The sequence below is a fragment of the Pyrus communis genome, chromosome 12, assembly GCF_041283825.1.
Source record: "Pyrus communis isolate YQ-2024b chromosome 12, ASM4128382v1, whole genome shotgun sequence".
NCBI classification, from domain to species: Eukaryota; Viridiplantae; Streptophyta; class Magnoliopsida; order Rosales; family Rosaceae; genus Pyrus; species Pyrus communis.
In genome coordinates, this window is record NC_142576.1 from 9,286,469 (window position 1) to 9,313,121 (window position 26,653).

Genomic DNA, 26,653 nt, shown 5'->3' on the forward strand with positions numbered 1-26,653 from the left:
CTCCCCCCCCCCCCCACCACCCCCAACCTCATGGGCGTGTGAGGCTTAGGTCCTTAATCAAATGTATTGATTGTTTTGCAGGTGCATTTTCGTCAAAGCTAGAAACGATGGAAATTTGCATCGACCAATTGGTGCTTTCATTGAGAGTTGATTCAAATACTCGAAGAAGCCTCTTGCATTTGGTCTCTTGAATTTGTTGTTATGTTGAATTTCTCACACGTCATATCAATTAATTTTTCTTAGAAAAGTTTCTTGATCAATCTCTGGAGAAAAGATACAATGGTAGGAAATTTAGAAACCAAGACGAACGGAACCCCGTGCGTACATGGATTTGGATTGGAGAGTGAAGTCGAGGAAATAACCCCACGACAGTGATCCTCAAGGCTCAATGCGATGGCAGGAGGAGCCACACCGTCACGGAGCCCAAGAGGCCCGAGCTGTAGCAGCTTAAGCCGTTAGCCAGGCAGCCCAAGCTATAGTAGTTGGAGCCCAGCCAGCAGCCTAAGCTGTTATAGACCAGGCCCAACGTTGAGCCCCATTTGTTGCAAATACAGCCTAGGCCTGAGAAAGGCAAGGGCTAGCACGCAGCGCAGGCTGAGGGCAGACGGCCTACGCCCTAGCCCCGTATGCCTCGACACGCGACCCAGTAACCCAGCTAGGTTGGCTCGCCCCGCGACCCGCTCTAAGACTCGACTAGCAGCCCAATCTAATCTAAGGCCACTTCAGGCAATCCAAATTCTGACTACCAGTTCCACGATCAACCCAGGGTTATTTTCACCTCACTTTTCTGCAGGAATGCCCTTTTTTGGGCTCAAGCTTTGTACCTGCAGTTCTCTACACTTCCACTACACATGGAGATGCCCATTATCCAAACTCTTCCAATCCAAATGGCAAGCATCACCTGCCCCAGCAGGTCGCCAATTTGAAAAGTGCCCTCGCACAACAAACCACCTTGGTGAACTAGTTCCTTGAATGTATCGAGACGCAGCGCGCCCTAGACGAGGTGTCCCAAAGCAGGACAAGGACGGATGAACGTGACTCATTCCAGCGACGTCCCGGAAAAGAGTCGCTCAACCCATCACGAACCGTGTGTTCGGGTAATGTGCACTCTCGTTTGGGCCCTCGGGAAAACGTCTTATCCCGCCTTAGTGCGTAGAAAAACGCTCATTCTCAACTCAGCTTACAAGTCAATATGCATTCGAGGTTGGGTCCACACTCTGATAAGCACTCAGGACATTCCAGTCGAAGCATCCACACTAGGCTAGGCCTACAAGAAGATCCTCTTGCGAGGCACTGGAGTAGGCAACCACATAACAGACCAAGGAGAGCACGAGGGCAATCCAGCTTAAGTTTCACTAGCAGCCCCCGCCAAGCGCGACGGCGAGCAGCATATAATGAACCACATGCACTGCCACTGTAGCGCAGACAAGCAGAACATGTCGAAGAGCAACATAAACCAATAGGTCAACAGTGGGGGCAGCCGGAGGCTCTGCTGCCCTCACCATGTGCAAATCCAGGATGAAGTACAAAGGTTCATAGTAGAGCAGCTGTGTGGATTCCAACGCATTAAGACCACCGACGATGACCTTCATAGAAACGTGGTAAACATGAGTAGGTCACCGTTTACAGACGAGATCAAGCAGACGGAGCCACCGTGAAATTTTAGCTCACCATATTTCCCCTTGTTCAAAGAAGATGAAGATCCAGACAGGCACCTAATGCATTACCAAAGCGATATGACCTTTTATGGCAATAATGACGCTCTCATGTGCAAGATCTTTGCCACGACGCTCTAAGGCGAAGTCTAAGATTGGTTTCATACCTTGCCGCCACGCTCAATCTGGAACTTCAACAAACTTTCCTTGGTTTTCACTAAGGAATATTCGTCATACCGTTCGATCAAGAAGAAGTCTGACCACCTCTTCAACATGAAGAAGGAATCTAATTAGTCATTCCGTATATACATCAAGAGGTTCAAGACGGATAAGGGGATGATCGTCGAATACAATGACAGAATTGCAAGCTCAACTTTCTGGAATGGGCTCTTAATAGATCACCCATTTTTCGGAAAGCTGATCATAGGCTAGAATATGACCCTGGCAAATTCTTATGCTTTGGCAGAAAAACATTCCCTCTAGGATGAGGCCAAATGCTCCAAAAGCCGCATAAAGACGCAGAGCTAGCTCAGAAAAAGGCAGGTCATGAGGGGAAACACCTCTAAGATAGACCAGACGAAGTATTGCGCATTCCACAAAGGTTTGGGCACGCAACCAATGACTGCATCACGTGGATGAAGTACCTTGAAAAGCTCGTGAAGGAAGGTGAATACAACCAGTATGTCGATAAGTCAGCTACCCGACCAAGGCGAGAAGCAGACGCCGATGTCGAACCCTAGTTAAGATTATCCGAATCAACGACATCCTTGCCGAATCTGATCATTTGGGGGCCACCAATAGTTCCAGAAAGAGGAAGATCCAGCAGGCGAGATCGGTCTTTCAGGTTCAAGCCATAGATGTTGTACTTAGACTAATCGTCGGTTTTACCAAGCAGGACGTTGAGGGAGTAGACTTTCCCCACGACGACGCCTAGGTGATTTTTGCTTAACTAGCCCACATCGTCGTTGAAATAATTATGATGGACAACGACATCTCAGTCAATATCCTACAATTGTCAATCAAATAGAAGATGGGAATAGGCACGATCAAACATATAGCAGAGGTCTTGACTGGATTCAACGGACTTACCTCAATTGCCATTGGCACAATTACGCTCGATGTAACCAGCTCTCCAATTGTCTCATTGCAGACCTTTATGATCGTCAGCAACCCATCTCCCCATAACGGGATATTGGGTCGACCTTAGCTAGTGAAGATTGGAGTTGTGACCTCAATCGAGTATCAGAAGATCTAATTTCGCAACCCGGGAAGAGTAGTCGGAGAGATCAAAGGTGACCAGGCCATGTCTCGGCGATGCACTGTATAAGTTCTTAAGGAGTCGAAGAATAAGTCTTTCGCCCCAGCAGTAACAACTGAAATGCAGAAAGACGATTTTACCTCCACCAAATAGCAATCACAGCAGGCAGGTCAGGAAGATGGCGTCAAGGTCGACAATGCCCTGGCAGATGAATCAGGATGAAAACCTAAAAAAGACGTCGAGCACATCTCCCTTGACCATAAACAGCGGCCAGACCACGCAAAATGCACATCCAAAGAAGATTTGAGATATCTTGGATATGAAGTCCTCCACTACTTTGAACGAAATCCAAGGTCTAACCTGATAAGCAGTTGCACTCAACCAATTTCTCTCATGACCTATTGACCGATGCAAGCTTTTTTCAAGGCAATCAGGATGCATAACGAGATAAATGGAATGATGAAATGCGAGAAAGCATTACAGGACTTGAAGAAGTACATGACATCACCTCCCCTATTATCTAAGCCAAAAGCAGCGGACAATCTATGCATCTATATGGCGGTATCTGAAGTAGCAATGAACTCTACCTTCACACGAAAAGAGTTGGGGGCCCGATTACTTGTATTCCATAGTTCAAAAGCTCTCCTCGATACGAAAACCAAATACCCGAAAATCAAAACTTTGATTTTGGCGCTAGTTGCTGCAACCCGGAAGCTCAAGCCATACCTTTAGACATACACAGTCATTATCATGATGCAATATTCTGCATAATCCAGATGCGCTACGTTAAAGGCATGAAAACTGGTGAACGTTCCGACGAGTACAGCAACTCAGCCCAAAAATGCCCAAGAGGTAACCAAGCACGTCGTAGCTGCACAAGCCCCATATGTAGGAGATTTTTGGCGCTTGCACGTCGATGGATCATCCAACTACCAGGGATCGAGAGCAGGCCTAGTTCTCACTACCCTAGACGGTTCGATGCTCAAGTGGGCGATCACTTGAAGATTCAAGGCATCAAACAACGAAGCAGAGTATGAAGCCCTACTAGCAAGTCTCCAATTGGCAAAAGACCTAGCGTGAAGAAGCTCGCGATCTATTCTGATTCCCAGCTCATCACCAACTAAACCTCAGAGGAGTACGCAGTAGGAATGCCCAAAAGGATTGAGCAGCCAACGCCACTCACGAAACTCAGTAGGAATGCCCAAGGCGATGTGCACTTTCTTTATATCAGCTGAAGTTCTTTGAGTTAAGCCAAATTCTGAATCTACACAAAGTAAGAATGACGATTAATAAACTAAGGTCATGGAGCAGCTCAACAAAAATTCAAGCAGGCCAAGAATGAAGTAGTTCACTTACCACTGATAAAGACAATCAGAACATGTATCTCAGGAGAGGAGTTAGACTCCTACTCTCCACTTACCTCCAAGGTATCTCTCGCCCACTCATGATCACCTTTGCAAGAAGAATCAAGTAGCCTATGGCGAGACCTCAGTTGCCCCACGCCTTCCTTGTGGTCGATTTCAAAAAAAGTACTAGAACTCATTTATGGTCAAGCCAAGATCAAAGAACCTGCTCAAGTTTGAGAACCCCACCATCGCACAAACTACATTCGAGGAGCACTAAGTAGGCGCACATTTCATGGAGTAGATCACTTCTTGAAAAAAACACGGCATAGGAAAAGTAAATCCCATCACGAAGTAATATGGATGGAATTTGATAGCCCTCTTCCTAGCAGTGGCACCCTCGCCGCACGGTTCATGACCGATATCATCCTTCATCCGCTTGACGCGAACTCCTGACAGAATCACATGCTTGTACGTCTCAAGAAAATCCCAAAAAAAACTCATCGAAATTGATCCTGATATGTGCAGCTTTGAAGTACCCCACCTTGCCGAAAGAACCACTTTAACGGTACAAAGGTGGACGGTATTTGTCACTTTTGCGATCCGAGGAAAACATCTCAAAATCCATGCAAAAAGTTCAAAGAATAATATTTAGAAGGTGCTTGCAAAAAAAAAAAAGAATAATGAAAAGGAGAGGATCGTAAAGCCCAGCACCCCAACGCCAGGCCTCACGGCCCAGCTCACCTACACGGCTAGGCCACAAAAGGGCCTAGCCCTTACTCTATCTCCCTCCTACATACAACCCAAGCCGCTCCAGCCTAACACCGAATGAGGCCCGCGCCTCCCTCTTCTTCTCTCTCTCGTGTTCAACAGGGCTCAAGGCCCCTCGGCCCAATCTGCCAGCAATAGAGACCCAACCAATGCCGGTCTTTCTCTCTTCCTCCATAGTAAGCCCAAGCATGCTGCATGATGCTTAGCCCCTGCCAAGCCCAACCAGATGGGTTAGAGCTTCACGGCTCACCCAACTCCGCACCCCAACGCGTCTGTCACCTCAGCTCGTGCTGAGCCGAACACTTGGCTCACGCCAGCCTACCCCCGTGCTGCGCCATCAGTAGTTCACACTGCCTAATGCAGCACAACAGTCATATGGCACCCTTGCCACGTGTTTCATATGTCCTCGACCCTCGCCGAGCTAATTTTTCAAGTCCAAAGACTCCTAAAAAATCAAGAAGAAGAAAATTCAAAATTTTCTTACCTTGGTGCGACACAGAGAAGAACAACAACAACAAGAGATGACTTTTTGCAAGGGCAAGAGAATAAGAAAGCTAGGCGAATGAGAACAAATTTTCTCTGGCTTCTCTCTTCTTTGTTGGAATTATGATTGTTCTCCAAATTTATTTAATCCCCTGCTTAAGGCAGAATTAAATAGGTATTGGGGGCAATTGGTTTCCTTTTCCTAGAAGAAATCTATCTCCAAATCAAGAAATGAGATCTAGTTCAAATTGGGAAACAACTCTACAAGCCCATGCAGCTTAGGATTTCTACACATACTGCATTTTCCCTACGTGTAGCCTAGCAGGTGTAGGGGCATTTGTGAAGCCTATAATAATCCCAAAGATTCTAGAGGCGACACGTGGACTTTTGCCCAAGAAAGACAAGATTGCCCTCAATAAATAGGTAGGTTCCTCATATATTCCCACGCGAAGCTCACACCCCTGAAGGTGCCAACAACTGAATATGACTGCCCACAACTCACCTACCATTGGCAAGGAAAAGTCAAATCATTAAAGATAATGATTAACTACCCAAATCCTATCTTTAATACATTTCCAATTGAAGATTGACTTCATTCAAGTAAATAATCCCTATTTAATTCAATTAGGGATAATTACTCCATTATCTCAAGATATTATTTCCTATTTAATATCTTCGGAATATTTCTCCATAAAACCTTGGCTAATAGGAAGCTGCCATGTGTAGGGTAAAACCCTAACACCATGGCCGGCCACTCCCCTATATATACTCCATATTCTACCAAATTTCGGTAAGCTTTTGCTACCCTAAAAAGTCCCAAACACTTTACTCTTTTAAGAGAAACTAACTTAGGCATTGGAGATCCATTGGCCTAAACCACCCCCCTTCCCACCTCGTGGGCGCATGAGGCTTAGGTCCTTGATCAAAGGTGTTGATTGTTTTGCAAGTGCATTTTTGTCAAAGCTAGAGACGGTGGAAATTGCATCCATTAATTTTCAATCCAAAACATTTCCAAAATAAAAAATAAAAAAAAAATTAGAACAAGTTTGTATCCATTAATTTTTTATAAAAAGATATTCAATTTTTTAACCTTTAATGTTCCCATTCATATAATTTTTCAATTTTTTCTGGTCCTAAATGTACCCATTCTTAAATATACCAATTTATTGTATGTAAAATGTACTATTTTAAAAATCCATTCAATTTTTTTTCTAACCCATTTTTTAAACTTATATGGGTATATTTTATTTCATTGATTTGAGAATGTATCCATGTCAAGTTTAATGAAAGAAATTTAATAATGTTATTAAGCCTAAAAAATGCACCCATGTTTTGGTACAATAATTTCAATAATTTTTAGGTTAGTTTTGATGAACGTACACATGTTTATATATATATATATATATATATTACACACACAATATATTAGAGAGTATAATTTATTCTTTAATATTTTTAATTTTATAATTATGGGACTTATTTAAAATCTCATTAATATAAACAACTATAAATTTTAATTCTTAATTTAAAAATATAATAACCTACATAAAAATACATTATTACATTAATATCAACGAGAGAACCTTAAAAAAAAGGTAAATGCACAACCACCAGGATTTCAGTCACCTTTTAATTAATTAATTAAAACAACTTTCATTCGATTCTTAAACAATGAACATACCCTTAATTATTGTTGCAAAATTAATAAAATTATTCCGAGCTTGCTTCAGAAGCTAAATTGTTATTGCAAAATTATTCCTAGCTTAATTATTGTTGCAAAATTAGTCAAAAGAGTGGAATCTTCCCTGTGCCCGCCGGACTCAATCATTTAAAGTGCATGTAAATTGATTCTGTTCATAGTACACAGCATTCAAAACCCGTGAAATAATAATAGTATCAGGATCCATGAACTCCGCCGTTTTGTAGAGTTTTGATTCCCTCAACATTAATGCCCAAATTCTGACGTCGCTTCCCACGTCCACGTGCATGCATGCATATGCACGCTCCTTCCAATCAAACAAGAGGCGTTTATGGTTGATTAGAATGCTTGATGCTTGCAAGCTTGGGCCATATTTAAGTAACATTCTGTGTATCATCGACGGCAACATGAGTGATTAGTGAATGTTGATGCATGTAAAACTCATAACATATTCCCGCTTAGGTTTCGTTTATTTTATTGGGCAACTGTCGCCAACAAAATTTGTATTCTTAATATATATGCCTTTGGATAAGTGATGCATTATCACGGTGGATACACTCTTCTTCATCCCACTATATCCTGAATTTGAGCTTTCACCTCCCGCTTAATCCATCTTAAAATAAAAATTTTACTTGTAATAAAAAATATATTTTTAACTGTCGAACCGAATATCATTTTGTAGTACCAAATGCTTTCCTTCCATGTTTCAAATTATGTTTTGTTTCGAGTTGTAATATATTCTTTTTCTTTAAACACTATTTAGCATTGAATAATGCAAAAATTAATTGGTTGAAATTTAAAATAGAAGATATAAACAGTTCTAGAAATTATCTAATGGTTAGAGCACTCGTAACATCATGTAATACGTAGCATTAAACTCACTCTTCCTTTTCATCACAATAAATAAATAAAATTGTTCAAATTATTTATTTGTTGATGGCGATCGATCAAATTTATAATGCGTATACGTATTCAAAAAAACCACTACCGATAATATTAAATTGGAATTATGGTATTTTTCCTGTTTATTCTTTTAGCCCTCCTTCCGGGAAGCTTCACAAAGTCCAATGTAATACGCTTTACCTTTGCCCTAAGTTTCCTGCAATACTTTATTACTTGAAAACGGAAGAGTTACTAACTTCATACCACATACGGTGAAGGTGCGTCCAAGGAAAGTCATATATAGTCAGATAAACGATTGCAGGTATACGTCTATGATATTTCCAATTTGACATAAAACCCCAAAACAGATAATATAACAACTAATGTAGCGGGAAGTGACTTCAATGCTACGTAGTACTCACTTCTGTATCATTCAGTATTACGTATTGTTGAAGAAGAATAATGAGGAATATATAATTTTTATTGGAGAACACGGTTTCAAATCGAAAATTTAATAAGATAATATACAACTTATATGTGGGAGATCTACTTCTAAAATACCGAAGTCTTTTATGCAAAACTCATATCTAGTAATAGGTGGTTAAATAAGACAAACATCGGTGATATTAATAGTGGATCATGTCTTGGCCTAAAAGTTTATTAACTTTTTCAAAGGTACACAACAAATTTAGGGTTCATTTAAAATTGCCTATGTGGAGTCTTTATGTTTACAAGTATTTTTTTATTAGAAACATCTGTATTAGAACAACTTAAAATACTGGAAATTGCTTATGTAGAGTCTATGTTTGCAAGTATTTATTTATTAGAAGCATTTGTACTAGAATATCTTTTTATTAGAAGCATGTGTACTATAATAACTTAAAATACTAGAAATTCAAGTGCTGTATGAAAAACGAATAAGTACCAGGCTGCCAGGTACTTGTATAAAAAACACTTCTAAAATCACAAGCATTTATAATCTTTTATGTAAAGTGAATTAATAATGATTTTGGTTGCACAAAAAAAAAAAAAAAAAAAAAAAAAAAAAAAAAAAAAAAAAAAGCCATTTTCATTAACATGAAACTCTTTTACTATCCTCAAAATCAGTCCCAAGTGACACTACTACTTTAATACAAGTAGAGGCGGATCTACTAAAGTGCCGGAGTGGTTTCGGGACTACCTGAAAATTACAATATTCGTCATATACAACCACGAGGATCCATATTTCTTTTTCATATCCGTCATATACAAAAGAACAGCTTACAATATGAAGCTTTAACGTGAAAATATTGGTGAATGAAAGAGTTGACATATATTTTGGTGCTTTTGCGAGAAGCCGTTCTTATAAAGTACTAAATTACAATTTGATCACTTATTCCAACAAAGCAAAAAGTGATACTTTTATGTAAACTTGTGTTTTTCTATACAATAATATATTAGTTGTAGATCTAATTTAATTAGGAATGTAATTGTGGAAATTCTTATGAGATTGAACTATATCTTTTAGATAGTATACTGTTTAAGTTGTGATTGTGGAAATCACACCTCATAATTCTCCCAATTTTTTCTACACTTTGCCGCACCCTCTCTATAACTGGTTAAGTATGCCTACAACACATCAGCACACGCTAAAGAGAGTTTGTTGTTTTTTAGGGGAGTATTACGTTTTAGTCATTCTTATTATGATTAACTTTTTATTTATTGAATTAATGTACTTCTTTTGATTCAATTTATTTTTTTGTGTTGAACGTGATACAACGCATTGGAGCTAAAATTGTAGATTTTCAAGAATGATCTTCTACAAATTCAAAAGCTGAATTTCGTTTTTTGCCAATCAGATTCTTCTAAAACACATGCTTGATATTTTCTACGCCCTGTTACATGAAAACATTCCAATATGCATGAACCCAGTCTATTATTTCATAATTTTACGATTATATATATATATTGCATTCTTCAATATATAAGCACGTCCATCCACACACAATTAATATTTCATATATTTGGTTGTGCAATATATGCTATACTAGTGCCGACTAGACGAGACGACTTCATCAACTACTTCTACATTTGATTGAAGATTTGATGCGCCATTTACTTGAGTATTTGCACACTCAAGGGGGAGTGTTTTGATATACATTCTAATACATATGTGATTGTGTAAATGCTAAGTAGAGAGATTAGGAATCGTTTGGGATCTAGAAGATCTTTTCTATTCAACTTTGTATTACTTGAATAGCAAGTTTCTCTCCTTCTTGCTCCTATAATTAAAGGCACAATGTTTGAGGAATAACACACAAAATTCCTCAAGCCTATTCTCCATCTTGTCCTCTCTATGACGTGCCCCCTTCTCTTCCTCAGTTAAATATCGGTCACAAGAATATTCTAACTAAATTTTAATTTTTATAGAAAAATTATTTCTTATTATTCGTTTGGCCATATGACACAAGTTTGATCGTCACGTCAGAACAAATGTAAAATAATTGTTACTACGTCATCACTTAATGATTAAATTAACATATTTTTTGACGAATATATGAAATTGAAATGAAACAATAAGCAAATATATGAGATTCAATAAATGTTGTTTGAAGCTGCAATTAAACACACAAATCAAAGAGTACACAATGTAATTCCCCTATCAAGCAAGAAAAAACTTTAATGATCTCACAAGTTGAATTTACTTGTTGTAACATTTGGAAAGAGAGATACAATTCTACTTTCAATAAAACTTTGTCACCATTGCAGGTTATCCATAAGATCAATTGTGCTTGTGGAGTCTTTACGGAGGCTGCTAGAAGAAATCAAAAGGTTGCAACTGAAATGCAGACAAATTCAAGCAACTGTTGAAATCTAAATGGTAATTCTCAACTTGGCACTATTTGGTTTCCACCTGAGCTTTCTTTTTTCAAAATAAATGTGGATGCTAGTTGGAACGCAACCACTAAATCAGTCAAGCAACCGTTCCAGTCATGCCAATGGTCTTGGGTCCCTATAATCAGCCAACATGACAACTGATTGGATAGCATCTTTCAAGAACTCGGAGATGAGCGAAGCTACTTAGTTCAAAAGACCTTCATCTTTGGTTATGCATATTTTGAACAAAGATGGATTGACTTGCCCACATCAAATTTTGTTTTGTAGGAGCCTTTTGTTAGTCCCTTGTTGGGGCTTTCCTTGTATATTTGGCTTGGCCCTGGAAATAACTGTCCGGTTTACCAAAAATAAATAAAAAATAAAAAATTGTAATTCCCCTAGTTAAAATTAAGCCGCGAAAAGCAATGAACAGAGAGTACAGCACCCCCGCGCGAGTAGGACCGTAGCCAATAGAATTCAGAATCCCGCCAGATCACCGTCCCGCCAGCTGTCTCAGTCGAACCACGTCATCTAAACGCGTTTAATTAATTTAATCAGCGTGCGATGATTCATTGAAATACTCCCCCAATTAGCCTTAATCCGGATATTAATTACTTAGCCGTTGATCTGCTATATAAGTAGCCACAGAGAGAGGGAGGGAGAGTGTGAGAGCGAAGGCTGAAAGCACACGGTCGTAGCTTGTGAGGCACGGCAGCTGAAGATTGACTTTGATCCTGAAGCTTTCTCTCCTCTTTCCCATTAAATTTTCTTTCTTTCATTTTCTTGGGAAAGAAACAGAATATTGACCGAGGTAAGAAAACTGGACCCTCTCTTCTAGAAAGCGCCGTTATTTCAGTGAGTCAAATCCTTATAAACTGTCCAACTCCTTGCCTTTTCTTTCACTGTTTCTCTCTGTGTTGATTTGTGGTTGTCGTAGGGCAAATGGGGAAGGGAGGGCAGGATTTGGGTAGACGGAATGAGGACGGAAACCCAAAGTTGGCCGACGGCGCTGTATTTCCGGCGTGGGCGAAGGAGATTTCGGAGTGCGAGAAGCACTTTGGGGTTAACAGAAAATTTGGGTTGGGATCCAAGGACGTTGAGAAGCGGCGGGAGAAGTACGGCTGGAACGAGTTGGAGAAGAACGAGGGGCAGTCGATTTGGAGTCTGGTTCTGGACCAGTTCAATGATACGCTGGTTCGAATCCTGCTTGCGGCGGCGGTCGTTTCTTTCCTTCTGGCTTGGCTGGACGGGGAGGAAGGCAATAAGAAGGAGATCACGGCGTTTGTGGAGCCGCTGGTGATCTTCTTGATCTTGGTTGTGAACGCAATTGTTGGGGTTTGGCAGGAGAGCCATGCCGAGAAGGCATTGGAGGCGCTGAAGGAGATTCAATCAGAGCAGGCGACTGTGATTCGGGATGGGAGTAAGGTTCCGAATTTGGCGGCCAAGGAGCTTGTTCCTGGTGACATTGTGGAACTTAAGGTTGGGGATAAAGTGTCCGCTGATATGCGTGTTTTGGAATTGATTAGCTCGACTTTGAGGATCAAGCAGGGTTCATTGACTGGAGAGAGTGAGGCAGTGAATAAGACTAACAAGCCAGTGTCTGAGGACGCGGACATTCAGGGGAAGAAAAGTATGGTTTTCGCTGGGACAACTGTTGTGAATGGAAATTGCATATGCTTGGTTGCACAGACGGGAATGTCCACTGAAATCGGGAAGGTTCACATGCAAATCCATGTTGCCTCGCAGAGCGAAGAAGATACCCCACTTAAGAAGAAGCTCAATGAGTTCGGAGAGATGCTCACGATGGTAATTGGAGTAATTTGTGTATTAGTGTGGCTCATCAATTTTAAGTACTTCCTTACTTGGGAATATGTCAATGGACGGCCGGCGAATTTCAAGTTTTCGTTTGAGAAGTGCACATATTACTTTCAGATCGCAGTAGCCTTGGCTGTGGCTGCTATTCCTGAAGGTCTGCCTGCAGTCATTACAACATGCTTAGTGCTTGGTACCCGCAAAATGGCTCAGAAGAATGCCTTGGTCCGAAAGCTGCCTAGTGTTGAAACACTGGGTTGTACAACTGTGATTTGCTCAGATAAAACGGGGACATTGACTACAAACCAGATGGCAGTGGCAAAACTTGTAGCTTTGGGTCCTAGCCCTACTATACTACGGAAGTTTAGGGTGGATGGAACTGCATACAATCCACTTGATGGTAAAATTCACGACTGGCCAACTGGTCGTATGGATGCTAATCTTCAAATGATCGCAAAGGTAGCTGCTGTCTGCAATGATGCTGGCATTACACATGCAGAACAGAAGTACATTGCCAATGGAATGCCTACTGAGGCAGCTCTAAAGGTTATATTTGAACCCTATGCTCTTGACTTTTAATAGGGTTTTTGATATTGTGCATTTCATCAGTAAACTGATTAAACATCATTAGTAAACAACCTTCTTAGTACGTACCATTCTTGGAGTACACTATTTCCTTGCTTGTGAAGATAATTCACTTTGTTAGAGAACTCAGCTTGAGATTGAGTACGTTGTTTTGTCACCTCAGGTTTTAGTTGAGAAGATGGGCCTTGCCGAAGAGTCCAAGGGTGCGGAATCAACAAATGAAAGGGATTTGCTTGGTAAGTCAAACTCCAGTATTAAGTGCTTCCAATTTATCTATTTTGTTACAACTTTGAATTGGTAAGTTTACCTACTCTGATACTCATTTTGTCAGGTTGTTGCCAGAAGTGGAATGAATTTGAATGCCGAATCGGAACCCTTGAGTTTGATCGTGATAGGAAATCCATGGGTGTAATTGTCAATTCCCGTTCAGGGAAGAAGTCATTGCTAGTGAAGGTTCATATTCTAATTTTAGTTTCAACAACTCCATGAACTGTTTATGTCCATTCATTGATTTAATCTAATATCCAAATTGTGGCATGCGCTGATTTTTAAATTTCAAATACAAAATGGAAAGTTTGAAGTAAATTGTGGCATGCCATACTCCCTTGCTCTCTCTCCATCTTTAAAATAAATAATATCAAAAAGGAATATTGCGGACTTCTGAATGAGGTGATGTGTTATTGCAGGGCGCTGTTGAGAATTTGCTGGAGAGAAGGACTAAGGTTCAATTGCTTGATGGCACTGTTGTACCACTGGATGATAGTTCAAGGAACTATATTGTGGAAGCTCTTCATGAGATGTCAACTATTGCATTACGCTGTTTGGGTTTTGCATACAAAGATGAGCTCGGTGAGTTTCAATCCTACGATGGTGATGAAGATCATCCAGCTCATAGGCTTTTACTTGATCCATCCAATTATTCATCAATTGAGAGCGACCTTGTTTTTGTTGGCCTTGTTGGACTGAGGGTGAGTTATAACATGGCTGTTCTCTACATCTTCTTCACCATATATTTGATCACGGTACCTTTATCGAACTAACTGTGATTGTTAAATTATGAATTTGTTAAAGGATCCCCCAAGAGAGGAGGTTTTTGATGCAATTGAAGACTGTCGAGCGGCTGGAATCCGTGTTATTGTAATCACTGGAGATCACCAGAACACAGCAGAAGCAATATGCCGTGAAATAGGCGTGTTTGGTGCTGATGAAGACATACGTTCAAGAAGCCTTACAGGAAGAGGGTTTATGGGTCTACATGATCAGAAAGCTCATCTTAGACAAGGTGGTGGCCTTCTGTTTTCAAGCGCTGAACCAACGCACAAACAAGAGATTGTGAGGTTACTCAAAAAGGATGGTGAAGTGGTTGCTATGACTGGTGATGGAGTGAATGATGCACCTGCTTTGAAACTTGCTGATATCGGGATTGCAATGGGCATTTCTGGAACTGAGGTGATTTCTTTACTTGGTTTCTCTTGTTCTTTTGTTTTCCGCATGTCTATGAATTTTAGCTTAAACTACTAACTCACCTTTCCTTATCATAAACTTTTCATTTCCTTCTCCATTGCAGGTTGCAAAGGAAGCTTCTGACATGGTTTTGGCTGATGATAATTTTAGCACAATTGTTGCAGCTGTTGGTGAAGGCAGATCTATCTACAATAACATGAAAGCCTTTATCAGGTTAGTATTTTATCTCTGTTTTTTTTAGCTTTTGCCTGAGACGTGCTAAAAGAAAGAGTTCTTTCTTCTGAAATTCTGCGTCCAGCATTTTTTCTAGTATCGTATGTAATGGTATAAAAACTTCTGAATGATATAGTATTCTGTAGTTATACTCTTCCATGTATATATTTAAGAGTATAACCATGTTTTTATAAACAAAGATTTGGGGAAATATATCGTATTCTTGCATGATGATGTTTACGATTTCTCGTTGTCTGCTCCCCACCCGGTGAACTAAAGTTGTCCTCTTCGTTGATGCTTGGACATGTATGTTTTTGCTTTCAAGATTTTAAAGTCTTAAACCCTGTTTTAGGTATATGATCTCATCCAACATTGGTGAGGTCGCCTCCATATTCTTAACAGCAGCATTAGGCATTCCTGAAGGCCTCATACCTGTTCACCTCTTGTGGGTGAATCTTGTTACCGATGGACCACCTGCAACAGCACTAGGATTTAATCCTCCAGACAAAGACATAATGAAGAAACCCCCACGCAGAAGCGAGGAGTCTCTTATCAGCGCTTGGATATTATTCCGCTATCTGGTAGCTTACTTTTCAAGTTCTTGTTTCTTCCGATATGTTTCAATTTAATGATTAACCTGTGAGCGTTGTCACTAATTTTCGCACCTGAATCTTCGGCTGGACAGGTTATTGGTATGTATGTTGGACTGGCAACTGTTGGTGTATTCGTCATTTGGTATACGCATGGTTCCTTCCTGGGTATTGACCTCAGTGGGGACGGTCACTCCCTTGTGACTTACTCCCAACTTACCAACTGGGGACAGTGCTCATCTTGGACAAATTTCACCGCGTCATCCTTCACAGCCGGAAATCAGGTCATCTCTTTTGATGACCCCTGTGATTATTTCCGTGCAGGCAAAGTGAAAGCTATGACACTCTCCCTCTCCGTGTTGGTTGCCATCGAAATGTTCAACTCTGTCAATGCCCTTTCCGAGGACGGAAGCCTGCTGAGCATGCCCCCATGGGTCAACCCCTGGCTCCTTGTGGCCATGTGCGTCTCATTTGGCCTGCACTTCATGATCCTGTACGTGCCATTCTTGGCTCAAGTATTTGGCATCGTACCCCTGAGCTTAAACGAATGGCTGCTGGTTTTGGCCGTTGCCCAACCGGTGATTCTCATTGATGAGGTCCTCAAATTTGTAGGAAGATGGGCAAGCGCTTCTCAAATATCCAGGAGGAGAAAACCATCGAAGCCCAAGACAGAGTGAGGCGACTTCTACCAGGTTGATAAATATCCTCCCAGAGGTGCGCGCTCTTATTGTATGTATCCCCGGAAAATGGGTTGTATAAAAAATAATAAAGGTGCGTGAGAGGTAAAAATAGGTTTGCGAATAGCACTACTTTTTTGTTTTTTTTGTTTTAAAAAAAATGGATCAGTTGGTGGTTTTGTCATGACAATTCACCCTTCCGGGAACCGACTCACAGAGGCATCCCTAGCCATCATCGTGTGAATTCATCTCCAACCACTAGTTCACCCTGTGGTGGTTTATCCTTTTGTATAAATTGAATAACTTTTCCCCTATATCTATAGAAGAATTATGCGAGTCTTTTATCTTTTGCCTCTTCCAGGATGTTATAGGTTTCTGACTGCAAATCTAGGTCACCTACCGACATCGATTTCGTATCGATACTTGCATTGTAAAGCATCTCAACCAAAACGGAATACTCTCAACCATAAATCTCCGATGCCGTTCAAAACCTCCTTAAAAAAACGAAGAAATAGACGTCGAGCTGGCTTGTTGGACAAGGTTTTGAATTTTTGACCGAGCCGGCTTACCAGTTTTGCTTTCAACAGTTAGATTGCCTGAAGGGAGCTTAAAGATGCTATATGTCAGGCTTTTGGAACGACCCTAGATTCTTTTTTATATGAAGATTACACCATCCATACCAAAAAATAAATAAAAGATTCTGCAAGTATAAAAGAAGATACGTATTCTTTTGGAACCTAACCATTTTTTTACCTGTGTAATTGAGTTCGACTCTCATGCTGGTTCTTTAAAGATTTTAGGCATTGTTTAATACCAAAAAGAAAAACCAACTACTTAAACAAAAGAAAGTAAGAAGAAGTGGGTCCTTTTGGTTCGTAGTTTAAGAATGTACAGGACGAAACACAAAAATATCTGAAAACGTTCGACGTTTTGAATGTAGATACTTCGTTATAAATCTGAAATCGAATCCGTTCACGTCTACGCATTCGTGGCGATAAGTACATTAAGAATAAATTAGTAGAATTCAAACTACATGTTTTGACTAGGCGGTCAAACAAAGTCAACTCAAGGGTAATTCGGTAATTTATAAATCCATTAATATGAAAATTACACTTAAATTGCGATAGGATTTCACATGAAATTTTTTTCACATATCATATATAAGTGACTCTTTCAATCTTTTTTTCTGTAATTTTATTCTTTGCCCCCTCACCTTTTGGGATTTTCTTATCCCTTTTATTATTTTGTAACTCTCTCTCTCTCTTTCTTCCTCACTTCTCCCTTCTCTCAGAACTCCCGCACTCTCTCTTTCTCTACAAGCCCTCCCTCTCACCTCCGAGCTTCACCTGAGAGGCAACAAAACCACCACCACACCTGGACTGTGATCTCGAAAACCCCAAGCCAAGGGAGTACTCCACCGTGGCAGTCACGATGCTCAATCCCCTGACGAACTCCGACGACATATCGCCGTCTTCGGTGAAGGTAAGCTTCGAGACTCCTTTGATCTTCCTTCCCCATAGTCTACAATACTTGGTTAGTGATTAAAAATGGCTTTGGTGAAGGTTTTAGCACGAAAAACAACTCAAGGGGCATTTTCCAGAAATTTGGAAACTTCAAAAAACTATGGTCGTTTGGCCATGTTTCAGGCCATTTTTCAGCCAACTCCGGTCACGACTCGATCCCCACTTGGTATGAATCTCTTCTCCACATTCCTAAATACATTTTGGCTTTTGAATTACTCAATTTGGTTTAGAAACGAAGAAGTTACGAAGCTTTGAAAATTGTCCAAACTTTCAGCCAAAAACCCAGTTTTCCGGCGAGCACCGCCCCTTTCGAGGCGTTTTCCGGCAAAAAAAGGGCGAGTCTCGTCAAGTACTACAACTTTCATTTTTGTATCACTTGATTTCGTTGAGTAACGAATAAGTTATGAGCGTTTGAAGTGGTGACAAAAAACTGGCCAATTCATTGGCCCGCAAACGGGTCAACCCGACCCAAGTCCTTTGAAATCAGCCCAAAACCCATAGGCCTCCAGCCCAACCCGTGACCCTTTTAAGCCCAAACCCAATTATTTACCCCAGGCCCTTTTATCAACCCAATTCCCTAACCCATTAACCTAAACCCTTTATCCTAAGCCCAACCCACCTAGACCTAACCCTAACCCAAGTCCAAAACCCTTACCCCGGAATCCCTCCTAGACTAATTTTGAAGTCCTAAATCCACTTCTGACGTCCGTTTTCCCAAATTAAATCGTTTGAGTATAGTTTTGTTAATTGTACTCTTTATGTGCTTAGGTGCAATTTCTAGCGGCGATTCCATTTTTCCTTTTTCGTACGGCTCATCTATGACGGAGTATCTATGAGTGAACTCCTTCTAAAATGCATGTTTTAATAGTAAAAATGCATACATGAAAAGCATGATTTACTGATTATGTTTTATGAAAGGTTTTATGAGATAACATGCTTACTGAGACTAGTTTAAATTATACTATTTTTCCTATAACTCATGTTCTTTATAGGATATCTAATGGATGACGATATAATATTTAGAACATGTTTTTGAACACTTTTTTATAGTATAGATGATGGATGACTTTATACTATGAAGTTGCTTTTCGGATATATATATATATATATATATATATATATATATATATATGTGTGTGTGTGTGTGTGTGTGTGTGTGTGTGTGTGTGTGTGTGTGTTAAATGCTTTTTTACTTACCTAGTGGTCCCTATTCCGCCACGGGTGAGGTTATGGTGTTGGCATAAGGCCAGGAAAACTAATCTCTAGCTACGGGCTGAGAGACATGGAGCTGGCATCAGGCCTGAAGATGATTTCCTCTGGCTATGGTGCAGGGACGGGAAGCTGGCACGGGGCCTGGAGTGAGAGTGGACATTCACTAGTGATTAAGATATATACAACATATGTTTTGAAACATTGGATGGTATGCTAGGGTTTTGGAGAACCTACCACTTATTATGCATATTAGTTTTCATAAAATTTTAGGGGTTAGTATGTTGATAACTGTTTTACAATATATATATATATATATATATATATCAACTTGGTCCACTCATGTTTGTTTTGCGCCCCCTTCAGGACTTAGAATCGAGACGTACAATCCCGGTGTCAAGGCATTTCCGCATCGGCATCTTCGAGTCCTCTTGGTGTAGGACCCACTCCTTTGTTCATTTAATTTTATATTATTTCTTTTTAGTGTTCTAGATTAGTTGTATGCTCTAAACACGTTCCTCAATTGCATATTAATTTAGTCTTGTTCTCATGCATTCTAAATGGTTTGCGTCAACTTCGGGTGTCGGCCAGCACATACCTATCCTGGTGTTTGGGGAATATCAGGATCGAGGCGTGTCATCTCAGGTTTACTAGGAATATGTGGTGAATTTAAAATTTTCGTGACACCTTATCCATCACCAATCCATTACTCTCGTTGATCTTAACTCGTATTAAGTGGCTAAGGCAACATCAGGTTTACTTGGAATATGTGGTGAACTTAAAATTTTCACATAGACTTTTCGTTTTCATGACGCCTTATAAGTGATGCTGGTAGTGACACTGGATATGCGTCACATATGATCTAGTGTCAAATATTATCAAATGTGATGCATTTTCACTTTCTGGGACAAATGTACGTTGTCACATAAACCCTGTTTTCATGTAGTTTATGAAGAGTCAAATACATGTACTTAAAATTAGAGTTAGGGCTCATTTGAGCATTTTCACTTTTTGTGCTTAAGATGTAAAGAAACTATATGGAAAAATTGAGTGAGGAAGAAGGATAATGAGAGGTTGGGGAATAAATAAAGAACGGATGAAAACAAACTTTTGAAAGTAAAAATAACTCAATTTGGTTTTTATTTTATTCACAGTTTCTTGTACCCTTCTGTACATCTCTCCCATCATCCTTCTCACTCTTCTTCAATCCTCATTTCTCTCATATACCTTTTCGCGTACATTAAGCACAAATGTGAAAACTAAACTTCAAATCAAATGGTTCCTTAGGTTGTGTGGAAGAGACAAAATGTCTCGTTCTTGTTATACAAACGGTATTTTTAACGGTGAAAACAGGACCCTGCGTTAACAGTATTGAGAGTAGAGGAAACCGATCACAGAATATCAGATGCATGTTAAGAAAGTGTCAGCCTCCATGGGTTTTATGTGCTGATGAGCTCCAAGAGTAAACCCCCAATCCAATATATATATATATATATATATATATATATAACAATGCAATACACATGGCATATAACACAATGAGTACTATTTACTTTCCATCCATATTTCATATTTTCTCGCCTACAAAGACCAAACTACGGAATCAGTGCACCGCAGATGTAAAATCCTTACCTAAAAATAGCCGATATCATATGCCCATACGCATAGAGATATTATTACCAATTAATAATTAACAAAGAAAAGGTTAAGGGTTAAACAACTAAGTAATTAGCTAAGAAATTAAGCTAAAGGTGTCGAAGCAGGACATGTGGAGAGAATGGGGCTTTCGTGAAGAAATGGAGGCGTGTAGAAAATAGATTAGGAGGCTCCGGTCATCCCTCATCCATAACAAAACAATCCAACCCAAAAAAGATAGAACTAATAGTGAGAATTCATGTTGAATGAGCTGGGAATTGACATAATTAAATTTGACTTATATTATCACGACTTCATTTTTAATTGTTTTTGTGATGAAAATTCTACACGTTATGGAGGGGGTAGGATACAAATTGGAAGTTGAGGATAACTGTGGTGTGAGTAGTAATGAGCCGCTAGCAAGGCAGTCTCTGAGATTTCGGGAGTCCTACGCAAAATTTATAATAGGGGCCCTTTCTATGATAGTTTTCCAAAAAAAAAAAGAACAATATATTAATGCTAGAAAGCATAACTTAAATCAAAACAAACTTTAGGACTCACTAAGTTTTCAAATGTCATTAAATAATAAGTAAAAAGAGTTACAAACATAATCTTCACCAAATAATCAAAAGTAGTTTAGTCTTAAACAACCAAACAAGAAAAAAACCTTCGAAAACTCTAAATTTAAAGTTTTATTTGAATATATAGCATTATAACATTAAATTGAAAGAAGTAAAAAAAAACCATTTTTTGGTGTGTTGTTATTGGCACTCCAAATATCTTATTGCACTCTTAAAGTTTTATATTTAGAGAGAACAAAATTTATACTTATAAGGAATGCACAATAAAATTTTATAGTGCTAATAAAAATATTTTTTTTAATATATAGCATTATTACATATAAATATTAGATAGCAAAATTTTTTGACGGTCCCTTCAAATTTGGAGCCCGTGGGATTGTACCTTTCACTACCCGAAAGCAGCCTCTGGCAGCTAGTCTGTCTTTCTAAAATGTTGACCCATCGACATTTGGCAATTGCAACCAACTAGGACAAAGTAAAATTTTTTTAAGGTCCCTTCAAATTTGAAATCCTATACAATTGCACCTTTCACTGACCGAAAGCGGCCTCTCGCCCCTAGTCCATCTTTCTAAAATGTTACCTATTGACATTTGACAATTGCAACCAACTAGGGATGTAGGCAATTGCACATCAACTTTTTAGTTGAAGTGAGACAATTATATAGTGTGACAAAGAAACCCTAATTATCCAATAGAATGTTTGGTGATGGTCAGAAGTAATAACTGTTCAAAATTGTGGGTTTTCTTTGATTTTGATGGCCTACCAAGTTTGTCGAGAAGTGGAGGGGGAAATGATGACTTTAGCTAATATAGATTACACAGTAACAAAACTGTGATAAACCTAAGTTAAATAGAATACGTTCAGCCTGGTTGGGAGAGTTCCTATGGTAGAACTCAAAACTCCTTTTAGATAATAATTTTTTTTATTTTTTTTATAATATTTGAGTAAAATAAATAAAACTACCTTTGAAAATTGGAAAAGCTCTTATGGTGCTTCCTTATTAAACATTTGCACGTAAACATGTAGCTGCAAGAACTTATTGAATTTTTTCGTGTGTTATATGCTCTTCTGTTGCATGCATGCATGCACCGATCTGAGAATCTTTACCAGGAAAATGTCACAAGTACACTTTGTTCATTAGCGTGTGTGTATATATATAATATGAAGCACTTGGTATAGTGAATTGAAAACATGAGTTTAATACTACTTAGTTAATTTAGTGGTACTATGTTCTTAATGTTGAAAAATGTTTTAAGTTTTGATCCTTTGTTCTCGAGAAAGATCAGGGAAAGAAAACTCAAGTTTAATGCTTAGATGTTAGTTACTTAGTTTAGTGAAATTTTTTTTCTCAATGTTGAAAGATGTTTCAAAATTTGAAAGATTTTGAATGAGTTATAAAAAAATAAAAATAAAAAAAAAACCAAAAAATGTTCGGATATATTAATTTCCATTGCTATTTAACTTATTTTCCATCACATCTAGTTTTATCATATATAAAAGAATATTCGAATTTCAAGCCTACAAGTAAAGAAATTCCCAAGCCACTCAGGTCACTTGGGGTATGGTAATGAGATGATGGTAAGAGTGAGCCAACTCATATAATCCCTTTAGCCCTTTGGACTTGGTACAACTACAGTGGAGAACTAGCAGGCTAGACACAACTTCCTCTCCCTCTCTTCTGACCAACTAAAGAAGCATTCACGCAAGCAGCGGTTGGACACTTAAAACTCACCAAACACAGTGACCATCGTCATCACAATCTCACCTTCTATATATCTCGCTCTCAAAGAGTCCTCGTACTAATTATCAAACTCCCACCGCCAAAATGGAGCTCATAGATTTCAACCCGAGACCCCGAGGCCTAAACCCTACCCTGGGCGAGCTCCTCCAGTGGGTCGGAGATGCACAGAGTCCCGACATCACTCCTCATGATCATGTTCTTGAGTTAGGGTACGGTTGCACCTCCGGGTCCTCCTCCTACCCTTTTGTCCTCTCATTCACTGATCTCACATACAGCGTAAAAGTCCAGCGTAAAATGACCTTAGTACCCGCCTGTTTCAAAAGGAAACCAAATACGGCAGAGGTTAAACTGGGCATGAACAACAACAGCACAAACCCAAACACAAAAGTTTTGCTCAATGGCATATCCGGTGAGGCCAGAGAAGGCGAGATCATGGCAGTTCTCGGAGCAAGCGGGTCGGGAAAATCAACGCTCATTGACGCTCTAGCGGATAGAATCGCCAAGGACAGCTTAAAAGGCTCGATCACACTAAACGGGGAGGCCTTAGACTCAAGGCTCTTGAAGGTCATATCAGCTTATGTCATGCAAGACGATCTTTTGTTCCCAATGCTAACGGTTGAAGAAACTCTCATGTTCTCAGCTGAATTTCGGCTTCCTCGGAGATTATCAAAGTCCAAGAAGAAAGCTCGAGTCCAGGCTCTGATCGACCAACTTGGTCTTCGAAATGCCGCCAAGACTGTGATCGGTGACGAGGGCCACCGAGGCGTCTCAGGAGGCGAAAGAAGGCGGGTTTCAATTGGAATCGACATAATTCACGACCCCATTGTTCTGTTTCTTGATGAGCCGACCTCGGGGCTGGATTCGACGAGTGCTTATATGGTGGTGAAGGTTTTGCAGCGGATTGCACAGAGTGGGAGCATTGTGGTCATGTCAATTCACCAACCTAGTTACAGAATATTGAGCTTGATGGACCGGTTGATTTTCTTGTCACATGGACAGACTGTGTATAGCGGATCGCCGGCGAATCTTCCGGTGTTTTTCGGGGAGTTCGGGCATCCGATTCCTGAGACTGAGAATCGGACTGAGTTTGCTCTTGACCTCATTCGAGAACTCGAGGAAACCCCAGGTGACCTTTTCAACCACACTAAATTTTTTTACCAAATTTATTCGCTAAATGAATTGATAATGCATGTGCAAATATTTAGTATTTTATCTATTAGGTAGAAGTAATATTCAAAGTAGGCATACATTTGAATAAAGGGTAATGCTAGGAAGACCAAAATTTTAAACCAATTTTTGTAAATCAAAATGATGTGATTGTTGATTATTGGATTTTTATTAAGTGTTGATTAACAAGCTTATTCCTTGTGACACACCATTTGGTTTAAAAATTTAGTTTCTTCAGCATTATTCTTTGAATAAAAGAAACATATTTGACAAGTAAAAATTTGAGATAAAATTTAGTGGTGAGTGCAACAGAGTTAGCGTATGTCAAGATTAGTTCTTCAAATTTTTGCATCAAATTAATATAAGATATGCATTCATGTTTATCTATTTCTAATTGATATCGACATGTGTCGTAGAAAGATTTTTATGTGAACAGTAATTATAGTTTAATCTAAATTACGTGAGGCACATTCGAACTTGAATACAAAGAGAGCACATCAGTCTAGCTAACTCAAGTAAGCTCAAGTCTACATATTACTTGTGGAGTAAATTTGATTTGATGCTGACTATGTACAATTCGATGTTGCAAAACAGGCGGAACCAAGAACTTGGTGGAATTCAACAAATCATGGCAGATCACCATGGACGAACAAAAACAACGAGAAAATCAGAACAACTTGATCAACTCCAACTGCAAGCCAAGGTTTTCTCTCAAAGATGCAATTAGTGCTAGCATTTCAAGAGGCAAACTAGTCTCCGGAGCACCAAATGATTCAAACCTCTCCTCATCAGTCCCCACATTTGCCAACCCTTCTTGGATTGAAATTGCAGTCATCTCCAAACGCTCCCTCACAAACTCCCGAAGAATGCCCGAACTCTTCGGCATTCGCCTAGGCGCGGTCCTCGTCACCGGCATCATCCTAGCCACCATGTTTTGGCACCTAGACGATTCCCCGAAAGGCATCCAAGAGCGCTTAGGGTTCTTCGCATTCGCCATGTCCACCACATTCTACACTTGCGCCGAGGCCATCCCCGTCTTCCTCCAAGAACGCTACATTTTCATGCGCGAAACCGCCTACAATGCCTACCGCCGTTCTTCATACGTCCTAGCTCATTCCATAATCTCCATTCCCTCCCTAGCCTTCCTCTCCATAGCCTTTGCCGCTATTACCTTCTGGGCCGTGGGGCTCGCTGGTGGACTCCACGGCTTCCTCTTCTTCTTTTTCACTATTTTTGCGGCCTTCTGGGCCGGGAGCTCATTCGTCACGTTCCTGTCAGGCGTTGTGACACATGTCATGTTGGGATACACCGTTGTGGTGGCAGTTCTAGCTTATTTCGTACTCTTTAGTGGATTTTTCATCAGTAGGGATAGAATCCCACCCTATTGGCTTTGGTTTCACTACATTTCCCTAGTGAAGTACCCTTATGAGGGCGTTTTGCAAAACGAACTCGATGATCCAATCAAGTGCTTCGTGAGGGGGACCCAGATGTTTGACAACTCACCAATAGAGGCCTTCCCCGTGGCAATGAAGTTGAAGCTTCTCAAGAGCATGAGCACAACTTTGGGCGTGAACATCACGGCGTCCACCTGCGTGACCACCGGAATGGATATACTGAAGCAGCAGGGGATCACGGAACTCAGTAAATGGAATTGCCTGTGGATCACCATTGCTTGGGGGTTCTTCTTTAGGATTCTCTTTTACTTTGCCTTGTTGTTGGGCAGTAAAAATAAGAGGAGGTAAAAAAAATGAAGGAAATGTGATATATTCAGAGTCACAGCCATGTAATATTGTGGTGGTGTACAAACCTCTCTGATTATTATTTGCTTATTGATTTTCAGTGTATAATTGTACCATGTCGTTTTGTAGTTCATGCAACTCTTTGCTTATGAAAGATTTATTTGGAGGCTAATAGTACATGGGTATACGAAAATTCTATAGTTGAAGTGATTTTTAAAACGGGACACAAGGTTCTAATTTTTTTCACATTGGATCTTAAGGTTTTGAAATATATCAATTCACACTTTTTGTCTCTTTAAACACCTAATGCTCCGTCAAATTGATGAATTTTTTTTGTCAATGTGGTATAAATGTGGCTTACGTATTAGTCCATATAAGGTTTTCATGCTCATCATGTAATTAATTTAATAAATGATCAAACAACCAATCACACCATAGTCTGTTGATACTATTTCAATACGTTATGGTGCAAAATGAAAAAAAAATTAAACCTCATGTTTCATTGTGAATATCACCCAAAACTGAAAGGATGTGAACTGTAATTAGCCCAACATTCTATCATAAAACCATACTCTTAAAATATGAGGTAAGCCGTAAGCTTGGGTGAGGGATTAGTTCCGAATCAATTTATTAGCTGACAACTGTGCGAGCTCCACTATATATTTATATGGCGGCAGCTCCGAGGTATTATTTTTGTTACACAATTTTGACACACATTTTGTGCAGCTTACATAATAATGTATTTTAATGATCTGAATTCTATATTTTAG

General features: G+C 39.7%; 2 protein-coding genes across 2 annotated transcripts; both read left to right on the forward strand.

The window, feature by feature from the left end:
* The first annotated feature begins 11,827 nt into the window (after positions 1-11,827).
* On the forward strand, positions 11,828-16,432 carry LOC137745888 (calcium-transporting ATPase 4, endoplasmic reticulum-type-like). Its single transcript, XM_068485922.2, has 8 exons — positions 11,828-13,305; positions 13,508-13,580; positions 13,676-13,797; positions 14,031-14,312; positions 14,416-14,793; positions 14,912-15,021; positions 15,374-15,602; positions 15,707-16,432. The coding sequence occupies exons 1-8, from the start codon at positions 11,890-11,892 to the stop codon at positions 16,286-16,288; spliced, it is 3,192 nt and encodes a 1,063-aa protein (XP_068342023.2). The 5' UTR covers positions 11,828-11,889; the 3' UTR covers positions 16,289-16,432.
* Positions 16,433-22,862: 6,430 nt separating this feature from the next.
* LOC137745977 (ABC transporter G family member 20-like) lies at positions 22,863-26,055 on the forward strand. Its single transcript, XM_068486013.2, has 2 exons — positions 22,863-24,103; positions 24,739-26,055. Exons 1-2 carry the CDS (start codon positions 23,062-23,064, stop codon positions 25,884-25,886), a joined length of 2,190 nt encoding a protein of 729 aa, XP_068342114.1. The 5' UTR covers positions 22,863-23,061; the 3' UTR covers positions 25,887-26,055.
* The last annotated feature ends 598 nt before the right edge of the window (positions 26,056-26,653 follow it).

What these genes read in the sequence shown, in the direction of transcription:
- LOC137745888 (XM_068485922.2), top strand. Translation starts at nt 11,890, where the DNA reads ATGGGGAAGGGAGGGCAGGATTTGGGTAGACGGAATGAGGACGGAAAC. An exon ending in AAATGAAAGGGATTTGCTTG is followed by an intron (nt 13,581 to 13,675) that starts GTAAGTCAAACT and finishes TCATTTTGTCAG; the next exon opens with GTTGTTGCCAGAAGTGGAAT. An exon ending in GGATATTATTCCGCTATCTG is followed by an intron (nt 15,603 to 15,706) that starts GTAGCTTACTTT and finishes TCGGCTGGACAG; the next exon opens with GTTATTGGTATGTATGTTGG.
- LOC137745977 (XM_068486013.2), top strand. Translation starts at nt 23,062, where the DNA reads ATGGAGCTCATAGATTTCAACCCGAGACCCCGAGGCCTAAACCCTACC. An exon ending in AGAACTCGAGGAAACCCCAG is followed by an intron (nt 24,104 to 24,738) that starts GTGACCTTTTCA and finishes GTTGCAAAACAG; the next exon opens with GCGGAACCAAGAACTTGGTG.